Source organism: Amblyraja radiata, chromosome 20 (assembly GCF_010909765.2).
Source record: "Amblyraja radiata isolate CabotCenter1 chromosome 20, sAmbRad1.1.pri, whole genome shotgun sequence".
Lineage (NCBI taxonomy): Eukaryota > Metazoa > Chordata > Chondrichthyes > Rajiformes > Rajidae > Amblyraja > Amblyraja radiata.
In genome coordinates this window covers 2,138,900-2,160,945 of record NC_045975.1, presented here as the reverse complement: position 1 = coordinate 2,160,945, position 22,046 = coordinate 2,138,900, and the positions used below count along the sequence as shown (strand labels likewise).

Below are 22,046 nucleotides of genomic sequence, written 5' to 3'. Positions count from 1 at the left end.
TTCATTCCCCTCTCCAAGCAGGACAACGTCCAAGCCGCACTATCATCTCTCTTTCTCTCTCTCTCTCTCTCTCTCTCTCTCAGATGGATGGATGCCAACAGTGTAACGTATACAGGCAGATCACTAACACTCTGCTCTCTCACTCATTTCAGTTTGAATCCAGAGTTTTCTTAATTTTGTTCATTTATTTTATGTCTCTTTCGCTTTCTGAAAAAAAGAAACCAAATTTCTTATCTCAGATTCCCAGTACAGTACCATATAAAATAGGTTTGTGGATATTACGTTTAATGGATCAATCAAATATACTTACACTAGAAAAAAATATCCTGCCATGTTAGATGTGCCACCAGAGTAGATTTTATCTTTAATACCGGGGAGTTAATTGTTTCCAGCACAATACAGAGACAATAACAATGACAGGAACTATCGTTTGCTTCCTAAAGCAACCAATAGATTTTATTTTCATCAATTTCTTTGAGAAAACAATTCTCTTCATTGCTTGAGGTCCTATCCACAAGATTGCCATTTGAGCATTGCACTTGGGAAACACTTCAGTCTTTAGGGAATGCACCCAATTTTAATATGAAAGAAAGTAACATCAAATTATCACTTTGGGGGGAGGAGGAAGAAATGTTTAGTATTGCCCATATATAAGATGTACAGTATTACATGAACATAATTATAATTCTGTTCTGAAATGATTCTCACCCTGGGGGACAAAAAGCAAAGATAGTTGCAGAAAACAGCATGCACAATTTGGGAGATCTTCATGCTGTGGCTGAAAATTAGTTTGTTATTGAAGAGGATGTAAAGCAGATTTTTAAAACAAGCCATGAATCTTAAATGTTTTTTGTTATGGAAACATTTGCATTTTGCAAACTAATAATGCCGGATCTCAAAAAATAACTTGAAAGAATAATACATGCTACAATATTATGAAAATCTTAAATATCTAAAATGTTATTAATTTTAAATGTAACCACATTGATTTAGGTTAAACTCTCGTCATAAGCAAAGCAGAGAAAGTGCACGTATTCATAATGAAAGAATTAACATGATTTTATGTTACATCTTTTTGGATGTATTTGTGCTTAAGTTTTCACTTTTATATTTTTCTAATAAAATGGATACTTGGAAAGCTTAGCTTATCACAGGGTCCATTTTAAACAAAATTTGAAGAAATTGTTCAGCAACACTGTACTAAGTCTATGTTCTCCATTTTTGATATATTGTTATATTTAATAAATAAATGCACTTTAAAACATAAGACATGGAACGCCTGTTGTTTCCAAATTTGCAAAATGCCTTGTGTATTATAGCAGCCCAAGTCAAACAGATGGAAACAGTTGGATTGAAGGCTGTGCAGGTCACACACTCATGCTCATATGTACCTGAGGTAATATTTGAAGTAGCAGTCAGAAAATGAAAGGTGAAAGACTATCGGATGGACCAGACAGCTGCAGTCAAGGAAAAGAGATTTCCAAAATATAACATATCAGTGACTTTGCATCTTCAGTTTGAGCCATTTGATGCTTTATACTGTGCACTAGGTTGCTAATATAAAAACTTGGTGATGTAAGAATAATAAAACCATCCCTTAGATTACACATACATCCTATATCCTGACTTCACTCAAATCTCAAGGCCCTGTCCTGCAACCCTTTATCTCTGCTGTTTGAGGAAGAGTGCAGTGGTAGAGGAAAAGATGATGCAAAGAGTGGCACATTTCCATTGCAATAGCACTTATAGAGGTTTTTAAGAGATCAGATCAAGAAAAGGAGAGAATAATGAGCACAGGATATGGATAAGGGCACTGCAAGCTACATTGAACAGGCGCACAATCAGTTAAATATTAATTTCTAATAAGTGATTAAGAAAGACTTGCAAGCTTATTCAAATTTTCCAATGGTCACCAGAGGTGCCCCAGGCCAAGAATTGGCCCATTATGTAAAACAATTGGGTTCTTCTTCTTACGTAAGGTGTGCACAGCCTAAAGTTGTTGGGCAACTTGTAACAATTGGGTTGAAATGCCTCCTTGGCCATGATTATGTATTGAATCTTACATAGATAGGGGTCAACTCAAATGTTGGAAGTGTCTCCAGCACATTACATTCAGCACACACACCAGAGTGAACTGCTACTCTACCAGTCTAATTCTTTCTCTTTGCCCTCTCAATATGCTTGCTTTTGTGGAGCTAACTGTCTTCTTTACACTATCCCTTCTGTCTTCCCTCACTTCAGCTGGATGTTTTGTCTCCAATTATAAATGTTAGGGAAGTTGATTTTCAAAGGGCCTGTCAGTTTTGTTGAAAACATTAGGCTATGGAGTACTGATGGTGATCGGCCATGATCATAGTGAATGGCGGTGCTGGCTCGAAGGGCCGAATGGCCTACTCCTGCACCCATTGTCTACCATATATACTTATTGCTAGTTTACCTCATCTTATGTTTCTCATTCATTACACCGATTCTATTGGTTCTATGTGGGCGATCTTACTATGCTAGCTTTATTGGGATCTTTGAGGAATTCAAGGCAACTGAATCATTGGATCCTAAATAGTTTTGCTAATAGGAGGGTAGTGGTAGAAGGGTGCTCTTCTGATTGGAAGCCTGTAATCATTGGTGCACTGCAACATTGGTGCTTGAACTCTTGTTGTTATAAGTAGTTGGATGCGAATGTAGGAGGTATGAAGATGGCGTGAAACATAGAAACATAGAAAATAGGTGCAGGAGTAGGCCATTCGGCCCTTCGAGCCTGCACCGCCATTCAATATGATCATGGCTGATCATCCAACTCAGTATCCTGTACCTGCCTTCTCTCCATACCCCCTGATCCCTTTAGCCACAAGGGTCACATCTAACTCCCTCTTAAATATAGCCAATGAACTGACCTCAACTACCTTCTGTGGCAGAGAATTCCAGAGATTCACCACTCTCTGTGTGAAAAATGATTTTCTCATCTCGGTCCTAAAAAATTTTCCCCTTATCCTTAAACTGTGACCCCTTGTTCTGGACTTCCCCAACATCGGGAACAATCTTCCTGCATCTAGCCTGTCCAACCCCTTAAGAATTTTGCAAGTTTCTATAAGATCCCCCCCTCAATCTTCTAAATTCTAGCGAGTACAAGCCGAGTCTATCCAGTCTTTCTTCATATGAAAGTCCTGACATCCCAGGAATCAGTCTGGTGAACCTTCTCTGTACTCCCTCTATGGCAAGAATGTCTTTCCTCAGATTAGGAGACCAAAACTGTACGCAATACGAAAGTTGGCAGTGTTGTGAATGGTGAACCCTATCCTTGTTCCATCCAATGGAAGGGGGAGCGAGAGCGAGAGCGAGAGCAGAGCTACGGGATAGAGGAGACACGGGTGATTACCCATTCACAATGGCAGGCGGAAGCCACATTGACTGATGAAAGAGGACACCTTGGATGTCCTTGAGTGGAAAGCCTCATCTTGGGAGCAGATGCGTCAAAGACGGAGGAATGGTGAGTAGGGGATGTCAAGGCGAGTCATTATGGGAGAGATGAATGACTGATGGAACAAGAAACAGATGGATGAGGGTGGGGAATTCTATTCCTGCTCTGCCTGGAGGGGGTGGGATGAGAGCAGAAGTCTGGGAAACAGAGGAAATGTGAGAGAAGGTCCTATCAAGCCAGTTTCCTGAAAAGGAGGATCTCTCTGTGCTCATCTTGAGAGCAGATGTGGCAGAGATAGATAAACTGAGGGAAAGGCGTGGTATTCGTACAAGAGACAGGATGGGAAGAGCTATAGTGAAGGAAGTTGTGGGAGGGAGAGGATTGTAACAAAAGCCAATGCATGGTTTGTCTTCTGAGATCGTGAAAAAGGAGAAAAGTATGTCTCCTCCACCGCAGGCCGGCGGAGGAGCCTCGAGGGTCGGATCCCAGACCTCGCCGGCCGGAACCTGTAGCCGGCCACAGGAACTATCGTTTGCTTCCTAAAGCAACCAATAGATTTTATTTTCATCAATTTCTTTGGGTGGCTGGGGCCTGGGACAGCACCACGGAGGTGTCCTGAGAGGACCTGGCAGCGTTAGTGGAGAGGTCGGCTTGGCAGTCAACGATGGCGCGGAGCGACGGGTGAGGATGGACACCGACCGCTGTGAGGACACGGCTGCCGAGGGAAGGTACAATGGAGGACCCCTGTGGGGGGGGGGGGGGGGGACCACCATGAGGGAAGGGGGTATGGACAATTGAGGACTCGGCGGGGGGGACTGCTGCAAGGGAGAGGGAGAGAACAAAGGGGGTACTGGCACGGGGGGGGGGGGGGGGGATTTGTAACTTTAAGCGCCCTTTATGGGCGAATATTTGTATACCTTGGCATACTGTGGCTTGTATAAGACTTTCACTGTGGCTTGTATAAGGTATTCAATTCAATTCCTGCCCTCTTGTGATGTTCCCGATGTTGGGGGAGTCCGGAACCAGGGGCCACAGTTTAAGAATAAGGGGTAAGCCTTATTGAACGGAGACGAGGAAACACTTTTTCACACAGAGAGTTGTGAGTCTGTGGAATTCTCTGCCTCAGCTGCGGTGGAGCCGGTTCTCTGGATACTTTCAAGAGAGAGCTAGATAGGGCTCTTAAAGATAGCGGAGTCAGGGGATATGGGGAGAAGGCAGGAACGGGGTACTGATTGGGGATGATCAGCCATGATCACATTGAATGGCGGTGCTGGCTCGATAGGCCGAATGGCCTACTCCTGCACCTATTCTCTATTGTCTATTGAGCCCTCTCTCGCATTGCCTTTGTTTCTTAGACTTCTGCTCTCACCCCACTTCCCTCCAGACGGATTTGGAATCGAGTTCTCGTCTGCACCAACCTTTGTAATTCCTGGCAGCTGCAACAAGATCTGTAAATCTTGGCAAGATATGTTTACTTTGAAGAAGTTTTCCTCCTCTCTTCAATGGGAGTTCTGTGAGATCCTCTTTCACTGCTCCCCCTCTGTGATGTCTGCTGCTCTCCAGCTCTAAGCCCATGTTCTAACCTGGACTCACTACCACAGCCAGGTGCGTTTCCTCAACATTTGCCAGCACCTCCATCTTGCGCCCTGTGGCTGCATTTCCAGGCCTCCCAGTTCAGGCCCAACCAGATGAGTTTTAATTTTGAGTCTGAAGAAGACTCCTGGCCTGAAAAGCAGACTATTCATTCCCTCCCCAGATGCTGCCTGACTTGCTGAGTAACTCCAGCACTTTGTCTTTTACTCAACATTCTAGCGGTTCCTTGTGTCTCCATCTACAGCCCTCCTTTATCCACCAATCTCCTCCCATTTCTAGATCGCCACTCCCTCTCCCCTCTCTATACTATCCCACACCACTCTCAATCCTTTTGACCCAAAATAACAGCCATTCGTTCCATCTACAGATGCTGTTCAACCCACTGAATTCCTCCAGTAAATGGTGTCTTGCTCCAAATGTCTCGTGATTCAATTTTCACTGATCAATTTAAATGCCAGAGGAGGGTCCCCTGACATCTCTAAGCCAATCACTGACTTATTTCTAATCTCCACATATATTTTTCCAAACATTTCATTTCCCGAAATTGATCAAAATATTGTGAGGTTATATTATAAGCTTTCAGCATATAGTTTCTCTTCCTCGTGGCAAATATGCTATCCTACATGCTCTTATGTCCTTGCTATATGCAGGACTTTAAACCTGTGACATCTCCCTCCTCCGCTAGCATAAGGTTTGGTCTAAGTTCTAGACTAGCCTTCACAACATAATACAAATTTGCCTTACTGGTTTTTTTCAGCTGGGATCTCCTAACCTAACCAGTTTGAAAAATGAGTTGATAAAGTAAGTTTTACCTCTTTCTTGTACCGCAGCTGATTATATAGAGCTGGTTTCTGCACCGTTTCAATCTTCACTTCTTGTGTAGATGTTCGATAGGACGGGTTGCTATAGGTTAGATTGCTGACAGCAGGGTCATCAAACTTGGACTTCTTGTGCCTGAAGATAGGAAAAACATTAAAGGATTCAATCTTCACAGATGGAATACAGTAACACAGTCACACTGCATGGAATCAGGCTCATTGGCCCAACCTGCCCATGCTGACCAAGATGCCAAATCTACACGTCCCATCTGCCCACATTCCTCTAGGCCTTTCCTTTTCATGTACCTGTACAAATGTATTTTAAATGTTATTACAGTGCCTTTCACAACTGCCTCCTCTGGCAGCTCATTCAATATATCAACCACCCTCCGAGTGAAAATGTTGCCCCTCAGGTTCGTATTAAATCTTGCCCCTCTCATCTGAAACCTATTTCCTATGGGTTTTGATACCATGAGAAACTTATTATTTTTAATTACGACTTTCCAGAAGATTTCACTCCAGTTCCTAAACAACAAATGAACTTACCTTAATAAAGTGCCTTTGTGGCAAAGCACTTGCAGGAATGTTATCAAAGAGAAAATAATGGAACCCACACATGGAGTTGATAGGGCACACCATGAAATAATCAGCAGGTTTGCTAATAGACTACGTGTGCCAACAACATCATTCAATAACTAGAGGATGCAGTGTTTAAATTAGGTGACAATATTTACTCAATATGCAGGTTATGTATATATGAGCATGTTTGAATTACAGACCTAATCCTGCCAATATAGGTCACATCAGTTAAATAACTTGATGATTTGTCTAGCAATTCATATTTGGTTGATAATGTTCTACACACTCTAGTCAAACACAAACGGTGCTTAATAATGTATCTCACATATATTGTGGACAAATATCTGAGTAAATATCTGTCTGCTGAATCATATAACCATATAACAATTACAGCACGGAAACAGGCCATCTTGGCCCTTCTAGTCCGTGCCGAACACTTACTCTCCCCTAGTCCCATCTACCTGCACTCAGACCATAACCCTCCATTCCTTTCCCGTCCATATAACTATCCAATTTATTTTTAAATTATAAAATCGAAAGTGCTGGAGTAACTCAATGGGTTAGGCAGCATATCTGGAGAACATGGATAGGTGACTCCTTCAGACGGGATCCTTATTCAGACAGATATATATATATATATATGTATTTATATGTAGGAAAGAACTGCAGATGCTGGTTCAAATCGAAGGTAGACACAAAATGCAGCACAGAGAGCATCTCTGGAGAGAAGGAATGGGTGACGTTTCGGGTCGAGACTCTCCAGAGATGCTGCCTGTCCTGCTGAGTTACTCCAGAAATGGAATCGATGATTTATTATTTGCATTGTAAAGATCTCTTGCAAAATGCAACCAAAATTCTAAGAAATGGAAAGCATCTTAGAGTGGTACAAAAATAAGATCAAGACACAATACCTGTATATTATGACTGCAGCAATGATAATTAGGATTGCTAATATTGTCAGGACCGCTCCAACTATGTAGCTTATATGTAGACCTTCACCTGCAACAAGCATAAGAACATTCGTCAGTTTCATAGACAAAACTATGCTAACTGGAATGTAATATCTTTCTCTTATGACATAAATTATGAACACTAAATCAGGAAATTTTAATTAAAGATAACATAAGTTAAACACTTTAAATCTTACTTGTCCAAAAATAGCAAATGAAGCAGAACCAAAACTAAGTTGCATTTGTTCACAAACCTCAGTCCGTGGCTGTGTAAGACTGGACAGTTCATCGGGTCAGCCTGACATTTCTTAATAAACATTACCCACAGATACTTTTATTTTAGAAAGGTACAACATATTTCCTGGAGCGTTGCTTTCTTTAATTGGTTCGAATAATAGCAGCAATGGTTTTAAGAGAAAGGAAGAGGTGGTGACCAAAGATCGTAGAGCTCTTGCTCGAGTATCTTTGGTGGTGACCACTCGTGTGTCAGGATCAACCTTGATCGAATGAATGGCCGAGCTCTGGGATATTTTGAAGTATGTGTTTGAAAACAATGCTATTCATTGATTAGAGTGGAAGCAAAAAAAATATGGTCAATGGTGCAGCCCAACAAGGAACTGCAGATGCCTGCTTACAAAAAAAGACAGAAAGTGATGGAGTAACTCAATGGGTTAGGCAGCATATCTGGAGAACATGGATAGGTGACTCCTTGGGACGGGATCCTTATTCAGACAGATATATAAGTATATATGTAGGAAAGAACTGCAGATGCTGGTTTAAATCAAAGGTAGACACAAAATGCAGCACAGGCAGCATCTCTAGAGAAAAGGAATGGGTGACGTTTCGGGGCGAGACCCTCCAGAGATGCTGCCTGTCCCGCTGAGTTACTCCAGAATTTTGTATGTGTACATATATATATATATATATATATATATATATATATACACACACACACACACACACACACACACACACATATACTAGACCAAGTGCAGACCCGTTGGGTCTGCTCCCCCAATGGTGTGATCCCCCAACCCAATATTCCACCATGCACTCGTCTCCTCCAATGGAACTGAAGCCGTTCCCAAATGTAAGATGCCAGCACTCCCCTGCAAAAAAATCACCTCCCCTGCCTGCTGCAGCAGTGAAAGGTTCAGAGTGTTCCTGTCTGGAAGCTGATAGGAAGGAGCAGCCGTCAACAAATCAAAAGGCAGAAAGTCAACGAATCAAAAGGCAGACAGGCAGCCGGACGGACGGATGTCGGACGGATGGGGCGAGAGTTTTATAGAATAATAGATAGATAGATATATATAACGCTGGTATAATTCCATATAACATATTAACAGAAATGTTAATACTGGGTAGGAATAAGATTCATTTTAACAAAAAAGTGGAAAATACCAAGAGGCTTCTTCTTACACCTAGTGCGACTGAAACTCCTTCAATTTCCAATGGTAAACATCTCCATCTAGTGGTCTGGCTGAGATTGGTTTTAACAATTTGTCAACAATGCCAGGCAGAAGAGACAATAGACAATAGGTGCAGGAGTAGGCCATTCGGCCCTTCGAGCCAGCACTGCCATTCAATGTGATCATGGCTGATCATCCCCAATCAATACCCCGTTCCTGCCTTCTCTTTCTGTTTTTCTCATCACCTATCCATGTTCTCCACAGATGCTGCCTGACCCGCTGAGTTAATCCAGCACTCTGTGAAACGTCACCTATCCATGTTCTCCACAGATGCTGCCTGACCCGCTGAGTTACTCCAGCACTCTGTGAAACGTCACCTATCCATGTTCTCCACAGATGCTGCCTGACCTGCTGAGTTACTCCAGCACTCTGTGAATTTCAGTTTGTAGTATTTTCAATTGAATCTCAACCAGGCCACTAGGTGGAGAACTTTACCAACGAAGATTAAAATTATTTTCCCACGGATAAATAAGTTAACTGTCAGTTTTAATTGCATTTTTTCCATGCTATACGGCTCAATAGCATCCAGGAAATTACACTGAGTTGGTCAGGTGATTTTATCATTTTACTGCTGCGCATTCCCTGCATCACATTACCTGCAGGATACATTGCTGCAGGACCACATCCACAGCCTATCAAAAGCCCAACCTCTTGTCTTCCAGAACAAGAGGTGAAGCAGGTGCACATTAAACCTGCTAACATGCACACCCCATCCCAACCTGGACATCCACTAGTTTAGCATAGAAGAGATACAGCATGGAAACACCCAGTCCGTACCCACCAGCAACAACCCATATGTTTCAGAAACAACTGCAAATGCTGGAAAAATCAAAGTTAGACAAAAAAGCTGGTGAAACTCCGCGGGTGAGGCAGCATCTATGGAGCGAAGGAATGGGTGATGTTTAGGGACCCGAAACGTCACCTATTCCTTCGCTCAATAGATGCTGCCTCAACCGCTGTGTTTCTCCAGCTTTTTTGTCCACCAGAAATAACCCATACATTAGTTCTATCCTACACACTAGAGACAGTTTACAGAAGCCAATTACCCTACAAACCTGCACATCTTTGGAATGCAGCACCCGTAGTCAGAATGGTACTCAGATCTCTGGCGTTGTGAGGCAGCAACTCTACTGCTGGGCCACCATGCCATCCCTTACCATTACCCACTACATAATCACCATCTGAGCAAATGGTGGCCGACTAGGAAAAGGGGAGATGCAGCGAGACCTGGGTGTCATGGTACACCAGTCATTGAAAGTGGGCATGCAGGTGCAGCAGGCAGTGAAGAAAGCGAATGGTATGTTAGCTTTCATAGCAAAAGGATTTGAGTATAGGAGCAGGGAGGTTCTACTGCGGTTGTACAGGGTCTTGGTGAGACCACACCTGGAGTATTGCGTACAGTTTTGGTCTCCAAATCTGAGGAAGGACATTATTGCCATAGAGGGAGTGCAGAGAAGGTTCACCAGACTGATTCCTGGGATATCAGGACTGTCTTATGAAGAAAGACTGGATAGACTTGGTTTATACTCTCTAGAATTTAGGAGATTGAGAGGGGATCTTATAGAAACTTATAAAATTCTTAAGGGGTTGGACAGGCTAGATGCAGGAAGATTGCTCCCGATGTTGGGGAAGTCCAGGACAAGGGGTCACAGCTTAAGGATAAGGGGGAAATCCTTTAAAACCGAGATGAGAAGAACTTTTTTCACACAGAGAGTGGTGAATCTCTGGAACTCCCTGCCACAGAGGGTAGTCGAGGCCAGTTCATTGGCTATATTTAAGAGGGAGTTAGATGTGGCCCTTGTGGCTAAGGGGATCAGAGGGTATGGAGAGAAGGCAGGTACGGGATACTGAGTTGGATGATCAGCCATGATCATATTGAATGGCGGTGCAGGCTCGAAGGGCCGAATGGCCTACTCCTGCACCTAATTTCTATGTTTCTATGTAAACCTTGCAAAGCCCCAACTAAAAGCTTGCTGTGAGTTCATTCAAATGGACTGCAGCAGATCAAAATAATGGCTTGCCACAACCTTCCCAAGTATAACTATGAATGGCCCCTCAATCAGTTGCCAGAGCCACTCACCAGCAAGGAACTAATACAGGGCAATGGCATGTGAACTAATCACTCTTTAACAAAGAGGACATTTTATTAGTGGAAAACATACCGGTTGTTGCAGGCAGCACCTGGCTTTCATCCTGATCACAGAGACCTTGATTTGCATCTTTCTGAGAACAGCTGGAGGTAAAACACAGTAAACTTAGCATCTTCCGTGGAATGACCATTCCTGGTACTATTTACATGTGTAAAAATATGTGTCAGCAAGATTGTAATATAGAAACTTATAGATTGTAATATAGAAACTTATAGAAACATTTACAATTATAAAAGGACTGGACAAGCTAGATGCAGGGAAAATGTTCCCAATGTTGGGCAAGTCCAGAACCAGGGGCCACAGTCTTAGAATAAAGAGGAGGTCATTTAAGACTGAAGAGGGAAAAAACATTTTCACCCAGAGAGTTGTGAATTTGTGGAATTCTCTGCCACAGGGGGCAGTGAAGGCCAAATCATTGGATGGATTTAAGAGAGAGTTAGATAGAGCTCTAGGGGCTAGTGGAATCAAGGGATATGGGGAGAAGGCAGGCACGGGTTATTGATTGGGGACAATCAGTCATGATCACAATCGAAGGGCCGAATGGCCTCCTCCAGCACCTATTTTCTATGTTTCTAATCATTTCATGGATTATAACGTGTGTAACATTACCTGTCAGGTAATATAATATATTTTCAGTGCATACGAGATGACACATCATATACCTCATAACTACCATGAGATTGTTGTCTTAAAATGAGCGCAGAAAATACTTCAATGCTTTGGTGTTAAATAGTGAAAGTGACCCACTAATGGGCCTGTCCCACTTGGGCAACTCTTTAGGCGACCTCCAGGGACTAATCGTAATGGAATTCACCTACGACACCTGGCGACAACCTACGACAGCAAAAATTGTCGTCTAAAATGTTGAAACAATCGCCTAAGTGGGACAGGCCCACAATAATAGTTTGGAACCACCCACAAAGATTGAAGTCTGCTTGTACAGTAAGCCCTTGTGATTCTGGTATTAATGCAACAGGGTTCTCATGCCACAGGCAAATATTTCAATGTTGTAAAACACTCAAACAATGAATTAAATATGTCAAATGTTATGGAAAATAATTCATTAATTCATAAAGATTCATTCATTCAAGTGTTTATGAAAGAACTGCAGATGCTGGAAAAGTCAAAGGTAGACAAAAATGCTGGAGAAACTCAGCGGGTGAGTTTCTCAGCGTTCAAGACCCGATCTCAGCACCATCCCTTTGAAGGAGACACAGGAGGCTGCATATGCTGGAATATGGGGCAAAATTAAACTGCTGGAGGAACTGAGTGGGCCAGGCAGCATCTGTGGAGGGAAATGGATAGTTGACGTTTCAGGTCAAGATCCTCCAGATTCCAAGATCTTGCAGCTGCCTGAACTTAGCATTGCAGCTATGACCTTGGGATCTCAGCTTCTTTGAGATTGAGTTCTTGCAGCACTCTTCCTGCTATTGTTGGTGATGCTGCTGGATACTACAATGATGGGAGTGGGCGGGGGAGTTCCAGGGGTTTGGAGGGATGGGCATAAGCTAGTGGAGAGGTCCCTGTGCATGGTGGCTAGGGTGAGCCTCCAGGGCTGCAGGCAGGCAGGCACGTCAGGCAGGTGGTTACCTGGGCTGTCTCCGTACGCAGCAATATTCCTTTTAGTCTCTGAATACCTGCATTTTGGAGATGTCTGCAACAGTAACCAATCCTTTGGCCATTTGTCACTGCTATTACAGGCTGAAGGGACAGAGGATGAAGCCCTCTCTCCAGCAGTTGAAAAGCATGGATAAGCACTCTAACGCACATCGCAGTGTGAAAGGTAGCAGCCTGGTGGGACCAATGTAGATGGGGCATCTTGGTCAACATGGACAAAATGGGCTGAAGACTCTGTTTCTGGGTTGTATGACTGTTATGACTATAACTAAATATAGCAGGCATATGTAAAATTATATATGGATTACTATAGAAAACTACTCAGGGAGAAATTGTCAAGCGATAGTTTTAAGTCTGTATCTTGAGTACTGCCTCACTGGCTTCAAGTTAATGTGCGGCTCTCAATTTGAAAGCTATAATTTAGATTTGACATATCTGCAAAGTCCAGAATTCCTGTGCCATGGAATATTATTAAAAACACAAAGTACGTGTTCTAATGCATGTTCGCCAACTATAAACAACATCAGAGCTACGATGAGTAAAACTCTAGAGTGATATAACAGCAGCCATTCCTCCTGAGGTAAGAACAGGTTGGGGCTAGACTGTAGTGAGAGGGCATTCACATCCCACAACATGATCAGCATCCTTGTACATCCTACTTGCTGCCACTTTTGTTTATGGCTGTTTATGGGGAGCCATGTTTCCGTGCTTCATTTCAGGCCTGGTGTTTTCAACAATATTGGTGGAAGGGAAGCCTTGGGAAGTAACTCTGACCACAGCTGGTGAAAGGAAACAGGCTCTTCACTAGTACTGACTCTTGCCACTTCATCACATACTAACTCATTTGCTTGTGCCTCTGCTGAACTTCAGTTTTTCACCAATCAGTGCTTATCTTGCAGACAATGCAAACTACAAACTTTTTTCTCAAAAGCTGATATTGTGATTCTTATTATCTGATGAGAAATAGTAAATTCAATAGAAGCAACTTGACTTCTAACACGTCAGGCCATTGACTATTCATTTCTTGACTTCCTTTGGAGAAAGCATAAACTACATACCACATTCTGGATCTTTTTGTAGGAGTGTTGGGCAGTTGTGAGTATTAGGGTCAGATTATTACATAAAATATCCTGAAATGTGGGGGAGTCCAGAACCAGGGGCCACAGTTTAAGAATAAGGGGTAAGCCATTTAGAACGGAGACGAGGAAACACTTTTTCACACAGAGAGTTGTGGGTCTGTAGAATTCTCTGGCTCAGAGGGCGGTGGAGGCAGGTTCTCTGGAAACTTTCAAGGCAGAGCTAGATAGGGCTCTTAAAGATAGTGGAGTCAAGGGATATGGGGAGAAGGCAGGAACGGAGTACTGATTGGGGATGATCAGCCATAATCGCATTGAATGGCAGTGCTGGCTCGAAGGGCCGAATGGCCTACTCCTGCACCTATTGTCTATTGTTATAATATTAATATAGTTAAAATTGTCAAGCTATGAAAGTTGAGTTACATGGTCTCAGTCAGGAGTACATGACAACATAATTCTAACATCTAATAGATGATTTATAAAATAAATTGAGTGTAAAACGTTATATGTGCCATTGACCGGCAACCTATGGCAGCCAGATGACATTGGGCCAAAGGGCCTGTGTCCGAGCTTTATGGATCTTATGACTCCATGGACCAACAGAACACGGATAAAACTCGAAATAATCCATGGATTCCTCTTTCAGCAACGTATTACATTTTCACATCCATGTGAATGTTGTTGGGATTTATTGCCCAATCATGTCATTTTCTACTGAATAAATCTCACATGCATCTAGAAACACAGAAAATAGATGCAGGAGGACACTATTCGGCCCTTCGAGCCAGCACCGCCATTCATTGTGATCATGGCTGATCGTCCCCAAACAATAACCCGTGCCTGCCTTCTCCCCATATCCCTTGATTCCACTTGTCCCTAGATCTGCACAAATTATCTTTTTTATTTTGCTGCACTCTATAAAACAAAGCACAAAGTGGCTCATGTTCCAGAAGTTACTCAGCAGATCAGGCAGCGTACACAAAGAGAGAAGTAGACTTCTGAATGAAATGTATTCATGGCCCTCGTACATCCACCATCGGGGAGGCAAGACTAACAATTGTTTCAGCTGAAATGTCCTTTACAGAAGTAAATGCAAATATCCTGAGTGAAGATAGGTTGGGCAATCTCTGATCTTCAAATCCTCACTCAGGTTTAACTGGAATGAGATTAGAACCATTCCCACTGTAGGTAGAGGCAAAGGCTACCATCTGCACACTTACTTTTCACTTGTGTACTCAACAGAATGCGTGGGCTTCACAGGAGAGGAGTCGGCAGCTTTACGGGGGCCAGCGCCATCAGCTCTATCGCCAGAACTGGCGCTCTCCGAAAATGGAGCCACGTATCCGGGAACTGTAAGGAATTACATTCATTCTTTACTTGTAGAATAAGCATTTTGGTTATGAAAAACAAAAGTTTGTCAATATATGAGAGGCATAGATAGAGTAGACAGTAGACCCTTTACCCAGGATGGAAATATCAAATACTAGAGGGCACAGCTTTAAGGTAAGAGTGGGGAAAGTTGGAAGGCAAGGTGCAGGGCAAGTTTTGTTTATACAGAGGGTGTTGAGTGCCTGGAACGCACTGCCAGGGTTGGTGACGGAAGCAGATATGATTGTGGTGTTTAAGAGATTTTTGGGGATCCATTATTATTATACTAGAGCATCTATGATTCGAGAAGGGCAGGACAGTGACATAGTTGGTAGACTTGCTGCCTTGCAGCACCATAGACTCAGTTCGATCCTGATCTCGCGCGCTGTCTATACGGAGTTTGCACATTCTTCCTATGATTGCCTGGGTTTCCTCCGGGTGCTCCAGTTTCCTCCCACATCCCAAAGACATGTGGATTTGCAGGTTAATTGACCTCTGTACATTGTCCCTAGTGTGCAGGGAGTGAATGGGATAGCGGGATAACATGGAACGTGTGTGAACAAGTGATTGGGGTCAGCATGGATTCAGTGGGCCGAAGGGCCTGTTTCCATGCTGTGTCTCTTCAGAACAAGGTGAATGGTGCCTCGACTCCAGTGGCAGGTAATAACTGGTCAACAGACAGAAACCACCACAGCACAGATTCACAACTTAGAGCAGAGAAGTTGTAATGAAATAGCCTAATCTGAAATTGGAAAAATGGAGCGAAACGTTAGCTCCAAGGAAGCAAATATGGTTTGTAGATTACCATGGAAAAATAAAGTGAAGATTTATTCTCCATTGTTGCAGGAAGAAGGGATTGTGTGAGCGAGAGAATGGAAAATGTATCCGCCAGTGATCGCCATGGAAATTAAATACATACAAACCCGAGGAAAGGTATTTCTTAAACCTTATTCAACTCAATCCAATTATTGGCAGAAAGTAGCAGAAATAATTCATGAAATCCCTGGGATCATTTAACTGCTCAAAGATACTGTAAAGTGTGCAAAGTCCAACATAAAATAACCATGTGACAGGGATTATTTTAGGAAGAGCAGTCCCATCAGAATTGGCAAATTGTGTTCACTTATTTAAACGTAATGTGTGCAAAAGTGAAGCATGTTTATTTCTACTAGCAGTAGTGTGTGTCTCTAATTGCAGAGATCTGCTGTGTATCTGGACACTAAATTATCTTTTGATGAAACAAAAGGTTTTGAATATTTGCTCATTTTGTATTTGTTATGAAGCTGATACCATGGAACATAGAAGAGTACAGCACGGGAACAGGCCCTTCGGCCCACAGTAGAACCCATAGCCATTTGCTGGTTATTTTCTTGGCTTGTAGCCTTGACATTCTCACTCACCCACTGAGCACGGCCGCCCATCGGGCTCGTCTGGACATCCACACACAAAGTCCTCTGCTCTGGCGAAACACAGATGCGTGCATCCTCCATTATCGACGCCGCACAAATTAGTTCCTACAATCAAACCCAATCATTGAAGGAGAAGATGAGAAATATTTCACATAGGATTGTTCTCACAGCAACATGGACGATACGGCAATTAACGCTCTTTGGAGAGGGTGCAGAGGAGGTCGACTAGAATGAAGCTTGGATTAGTTGCAAGGAGAGACTGGACAGTTCAAGGAAGAACTGCAGATGCGGGAAAAATCGAAGGTAGACAAAAATGCTGGAGAAACTCAGCGGGTGAGGCAGCATCTATGGAGCGAAGGAATGGGTGACGTTTCGGGTCGAGACCCTTCTTCAGACAGGTAGACAAAAGTACCTGGCTCCTCCTCTTCTTCCCCCCCCCCCCCCCCCCCTACATCAGTCTGAAAAAGGGTTTCGGCCCTTCTTGAACATTCCTTCTTCAGACAGATTGTTTTCTGTGGAATGCTGGAGGTTGAGAGAAAACCTGATAGAATTTTGTACAATTATGAGAGGCATAGACAGGGTAGACAGTCAGAACCTTTTTCGTAGGATGAGAACATCAAATACTAGGGGGCATAACTTTAAGGATGAGATGGGCAAAGCATAAAGGACTTTCATATGAAGAAAGACTGGATAGACTCGGCTTGTACTCGCTGGAATTTAGAAGATTGAGGGGGGATCTTATAGAAACTTACAAAATTCTTAAGGGGTTGGACAGGCTAGATGCAGGAAGATTGTTCCCGATGTTGGGGAAGTCCAGAACAAGGGGTCACAGTTTTAGGATAAGGGGGAAATCTTTTAGGACTGAGATGAGGAAAAAATTTTTCACATAGAGAGTGGTGAATCTGTGGAATTCTCTGCCACAGAAGGTAGTTGAGGCCAGTTCATTGGCTATATTTAAGAGGGAGTTAGATGTGGCCCTTGTGGCTAAAGGGATCAGGGAGTATGGAGAGAAGGCAGGTACAGAATACTTTTGGATGATCAGCCATGATCATATTGAATGGCGGTGCAGGCTCGAAGGGCCGAATGGCCTACTCCTGCACCTATTTTCTATGTTTCTAGGAGATACATGGGGGTAGTGCCTGGGAGGTGCTGCCGGGGGTGGTGGTGGAGGAAGATCCGATAGTGGTTTTTGAGAGACTTTTACATCGACACATGGCTCTGCAGAGGATGGAGGGTAGTTGATTAGGTGCAGGCTGATGAGAGTTGGTCTTGGCATTATGTTCGGCACAGACATTCTGGCTGAAAGGACCTGTTGCTGTGCTGGTGTACAAACTGAATAGAAATTAAAACTAAAACCATTGTAATGGCGGTGGGTAGAGTGGGGGCGAGGAACTGGGTTTTGAATATCTGACAACTGATACGATACGATAGAACTTTATTTATCCTAGGAGGGAAATTGATCTGCCAACTGTCACAAAACACAAGATACATGAAAGATGACAAGTGGAAAGTCCAGGATTGGGGGTGTGCAAAGATTGTGGTGGGGGGGTGGAGTCAGCCTCAGTCTACCCCATGACAGTAGAGGGAGGAGTTGTACAGTTTGATAGCCACAGGGAAGAAGGATCTCCTGTGAGGTTCTGTGCTGCATCTTGGTGGAACCAGTCTGTTGCTGAAGGTGCTCCTCAGGTTGACCAGTGTGTCACGGAGGGGGTGAGCTGTATTGTCCAGGATGCTCCGCAGTTTGAGGATGTCTTAGTGTTTAAAAAACTTCAGTGCAATCATTCGCACATGATATCGTCAGTGTGTTATAAAATACATGATGTCATCACAGTGCTTGTGTTCCACAGCAAGTGAATGACACCTCATTTTTAATTTGTATAATTATGAAACAAACATACACAGGGAGAAATAATATGATAGATCTCTGATAATAATTGAAAAGACAATAAACTCTTGAATCTTGAATCTTAATATGAAAGAATCCGGTTTCTTTTGGTGTTACTATTTTTGCTCTGGTGTTTTTCTATATATTTTATTTCAGTAGTGCCATTTTGACAAACTACTTGCATCATTTGCATTGTCCAGCTGTTAGTTACATGAATTATGTTTGCTAACTTTTTACTGAAATGGTTGCATGGTATAAAGTTGCTGCATTTGGGCTTTGGGCATGAATTCATGATATGGATCCTGGATGTGTTTAACATCAGAACTAAAATCTGAGGATGACAATACTGTCACAGTTGGTTTGGTCTATGATATCAAAAAGACCTCATGAGATGTTTTCAGCAAAATGCAGGCGAGGTTACTGGAGCACAATATCTAAACAGTGCAGAGTTGTGGATATGTACAGTGAAGATACAAACGTACATACTGTAGCTTTTGCCTGAGCTACAGCACATTAAGTTATGAGGAAACAGTGTTAGACCAAATGATAAGTTGCTGCATTTCAGCTCTAGATACGGGCTAAACTCAGCACATTTACATCTCCTTATTTAATGGCCCAATGAACATATCAATGGTACACAAAAATGCTGGAGAAACTCAGCGGGTGCAGCAGCATCTAAGGAGCGAAGGAAATAGGCAACGTTTCGGGCCAAAACCCTTCTACAGACTGATGTAGGGTGGGCGGGGGGGGAAGAAAAAAGTAAAAAGGAAGAGGCGGAGCCTAAGGGCTGAGGGAGAGCTGAGAAGGGGAGGAGACAGCAAGGGCTACCGGAAATTGGTGAATTCAATGTTTATGCCACTAGGGTGCAGACTGCCCAAGCGGAATATGAGGTGCTGCTCCTCCAATTTCCGGCGGTGCTCACTCTGGCCATGGAGGAGGCCCAGGACAGAGAGGTTGGATTCGGAATGGGAGGGGGAGTTGCAAAGATCAGGTTGGTTAATGCAGACCGAGCGGAGCCTCCGCTTGGTCTCACCGATGTAGATCAGCTGACATCTAGAACATATCAATGATGTTAGTCATGGGCTTTTTTTCTCAGTTCACTACTATTCCATTCCTGCATACTATGTGATATTGAAGCAGCCACTCTAATTTACATTTCCCCATGCTGTTTACTGCAATGCTTCATTCTGCAGGAGAAATCCTTGTTGACCCTCTTCACCTGTTCACCTCGATGCCCCACTTCCCTCACTGTCAACTTGTACCTTCAATAACTACCAAAGCTCACAAGTTATAGGAGCAGAATTAGGCCATTCGGCCCATCGAGTCTACTCTTCAATCGTGGCTGATCTCTGCCTCCTAATCCCATTTTCCTGCTTTCTCCCCATAACACTTGACACCGGTTCTAATCAAGAATTTGTCCATCTCTGCCTTAAAAATACCCAGCAAAGAATATAAAACCTAAGCAGCATCAGATGTCACAAGTAAATGTCCGGGAGTCTTAACTCTATTTCTTTGACTATATACCTGTTTGCCTGTGTGGGGAGACCACAATGATGTCCATCAGTCCCTCTACATTGGCGAGGATGGTCTCCTTGTTGCGACCAGTGTATTTGTCCACACACTGCACTGATTTGGTTTGCCAGTCTGTCCAGTAAATCCACCGGTCGTGCTGTTTGGAAAGGTAATGACTTTAGTTTTCACATCGAACATTGCATGCAATTTAAACCTCCGCACAGCTTTACTGCGATTAATTATCCCACATATAATTGAAATTTCTATTTGGGAATACGAATCCTTCAAGTAAATGCCGGGGGAATTTGGGATAAGAGATGTTTATGATGCTATAATAATCACAACACTTCCATCATTGTCTGGATAAGGAATGACAGATTGAACACGGCAACTCGACGCCTTCAGCTTCACACTGCAGTCTCATGCACTTTGCTTCTACTGAAAACATGCAATCCCCCTCACAAAATCCTCAGCTTTCAAATAAATGTGCAAGGATTTTAATTCTCTACAATTATTTCACTGAAACATTTCCCACTCTCACCATCGACGGCACCACTGTCTCCCCATCTCCCCAGGCCCGCAACCTAGGCGTGATCTTTGATTCCACCCTCTCCCTTGAGCCTCACATCTGCCATGTCATTAAAAACTCCTTCTTTCACCTCCGCAACATCGCCAAAATCAGACCCTCTCTCACACCTCCCACTGCTGAAAGACTCATCCATGCCTTCATCTCCTCCCGACTGGACTACTGCAACTCACTTCTCCTTGGCATCAGCTCCACCTACATCAACCGACTCCAACTGGTCCAGAACGCAGCCGCCCGACTCATCACCCACACCAAATCCTGGCATCACATCACTCCAGTCCTCAAACAACTTCACTGGCTTCCCATCTCCCACCGGATCACCTACAAAATCCTGGTCCTCACCTACAAAGCCCTCCACCATCTGGCCCTCCCATATCTCACTGACCTCCTCTCCCCCTACCAACCCTCACGGTCCCTCAGATCCACATCAGCCGGTCTCCTCTCCATCCACAAATCCAACCTCCGCAGTTTTGGGGACAGAGCCTTCTCCAGGGCAGCTCCCAGGCTCTGGAACTCCCTCCCCCAACTGATCCGCAATTCCGTGTCCCTCACCATCTTCTAGTCCCGCCTCAAGACCAATCTCTTCACCTCTGCCTATCCTTAGCCCCACGTCCCCCTCCCTTTTCATCTGTGCTTGAATTGCCTCATGTTGTGTTTTGAATTGAATTCTGTCTTTAATTTGTGTACTAGTCATGTCTCTACTACTTATTTCATTCCGCTTACATGTTTTTCCTCTGCTTCCTAAATTTTTGTAAGGTGTCCTTGAGACTCTTGAAAGGCGCCCATAAATAAAATTTATTATTATTATTATTATTATTTCTCCTTTGTTGCCCAAACACTCTCATCGGTGATCGCCAATCATTCCCCCTCTGCCGTATCAGCACCATTATCAATCCATGGGGTTCTAATATGGATATTCACATTTGCCAAATGTTTTATCTGTTTAGATGAATAAGCAATGTGAAGCCCAGAGTTCTGCCTACACCCCATTTATACTTTGATATCAATAACCAAAAATGCTGTCCACTAAATATTTTAATTGTGCCTTATCTCCCCCCTAACTGCTCTTGTGGACAGCGGGCTTGTGTAGAGATGTTGCCCACATTCAACAACAGGCCATTCGGCCCATCGTTCCTGTTCTGCAAGGATTGTTGTAAGAAGCACAGACGCCAATCCATGGAAAAATGTGCATAGTTGCATTAAATGTTCAACTAAAAGCTTAATATTAATGTTAACATGACCAGATTTTATTTCAAGAAGCATAGGGAAAGATCAATTATTCTATAATATGTTTAAGAAAGAACTGCAGATGCTGGAAAAAAGGAAGGTAGACAAAAATGCTGGAGTAACTCAGCGGGTTAGGCAGCATCTGTGGAGAACATGGATAGGTGGTGTTTCATAGAGTGCTGGAGTAACTCAGCGGGTTAGGCAGCATCTGTGGAGAACATGGATAGGTGACGTTTCACAGAGTGCTGGAGTAACTCCTCAGCGGGTTAGGCAGCATCTGTGGAGAACATGGATAGGTGGTGTTTCACAGAGTGCTGGAGTAACTCAGCGGGTCAGGCAGCATCTGTGGAGAACTTGGTGACGTTTTGGGTTGGGACCCTTCTTCAGACTCG

At 43.4% G+C, this 22,046-nt stretch overlaps 1 protein-coding gene across 4 annotated transcripts in view; it reads right to left on the bottom strand.

The window, feature by feature from the left end:
• lrp4 (LDL receptor related protein 4) overlaps positions 1-22,046 on the bottom strand; it is a 203,954-nt gene that overhangs the window by 2,696 nt on the left and 179,212 nt on the right. For 2 of the 4 annotated variants that reach the window (XM_033038630.1, XM_033038631.1), the window contains exons 32-38: positions 19,854-19,998; positions 16,436-16,549; positions 14,888-15,017; positions 10,987-11,057; positions 7,317-7,404; positions 5,821-5,962; positions 1,392-1,457 (exon numbers count right to left, since the gene is read on the bottom strand). In XM_033038630.1, the coding sequence (XP_032894521.1) occupies positions 1,416-1,457; positions 5,821-5,962; positions 7,317-7,404; positions 10,987-11,057; positions 14,888-15,017; positions 16,436-16,549; positions 19,854-19,998 (732 nt within the window). In that variant the 3' untranslated portion in view covers positions 1,392-1,415. The remainder of the gene's footprint in view (positions 1-1,391; positions 1,458-5,820; positions 5,963-7,316; positions 7,405-10,986; positions 11,058-14,887; positions 15,018-16,435; positions 16,550-19,853; positions 19,999-22,046) is intronic. The other 2 variants (XM_033038628.1, XM_033038629.1) reach the window with 1 other exon arrangement.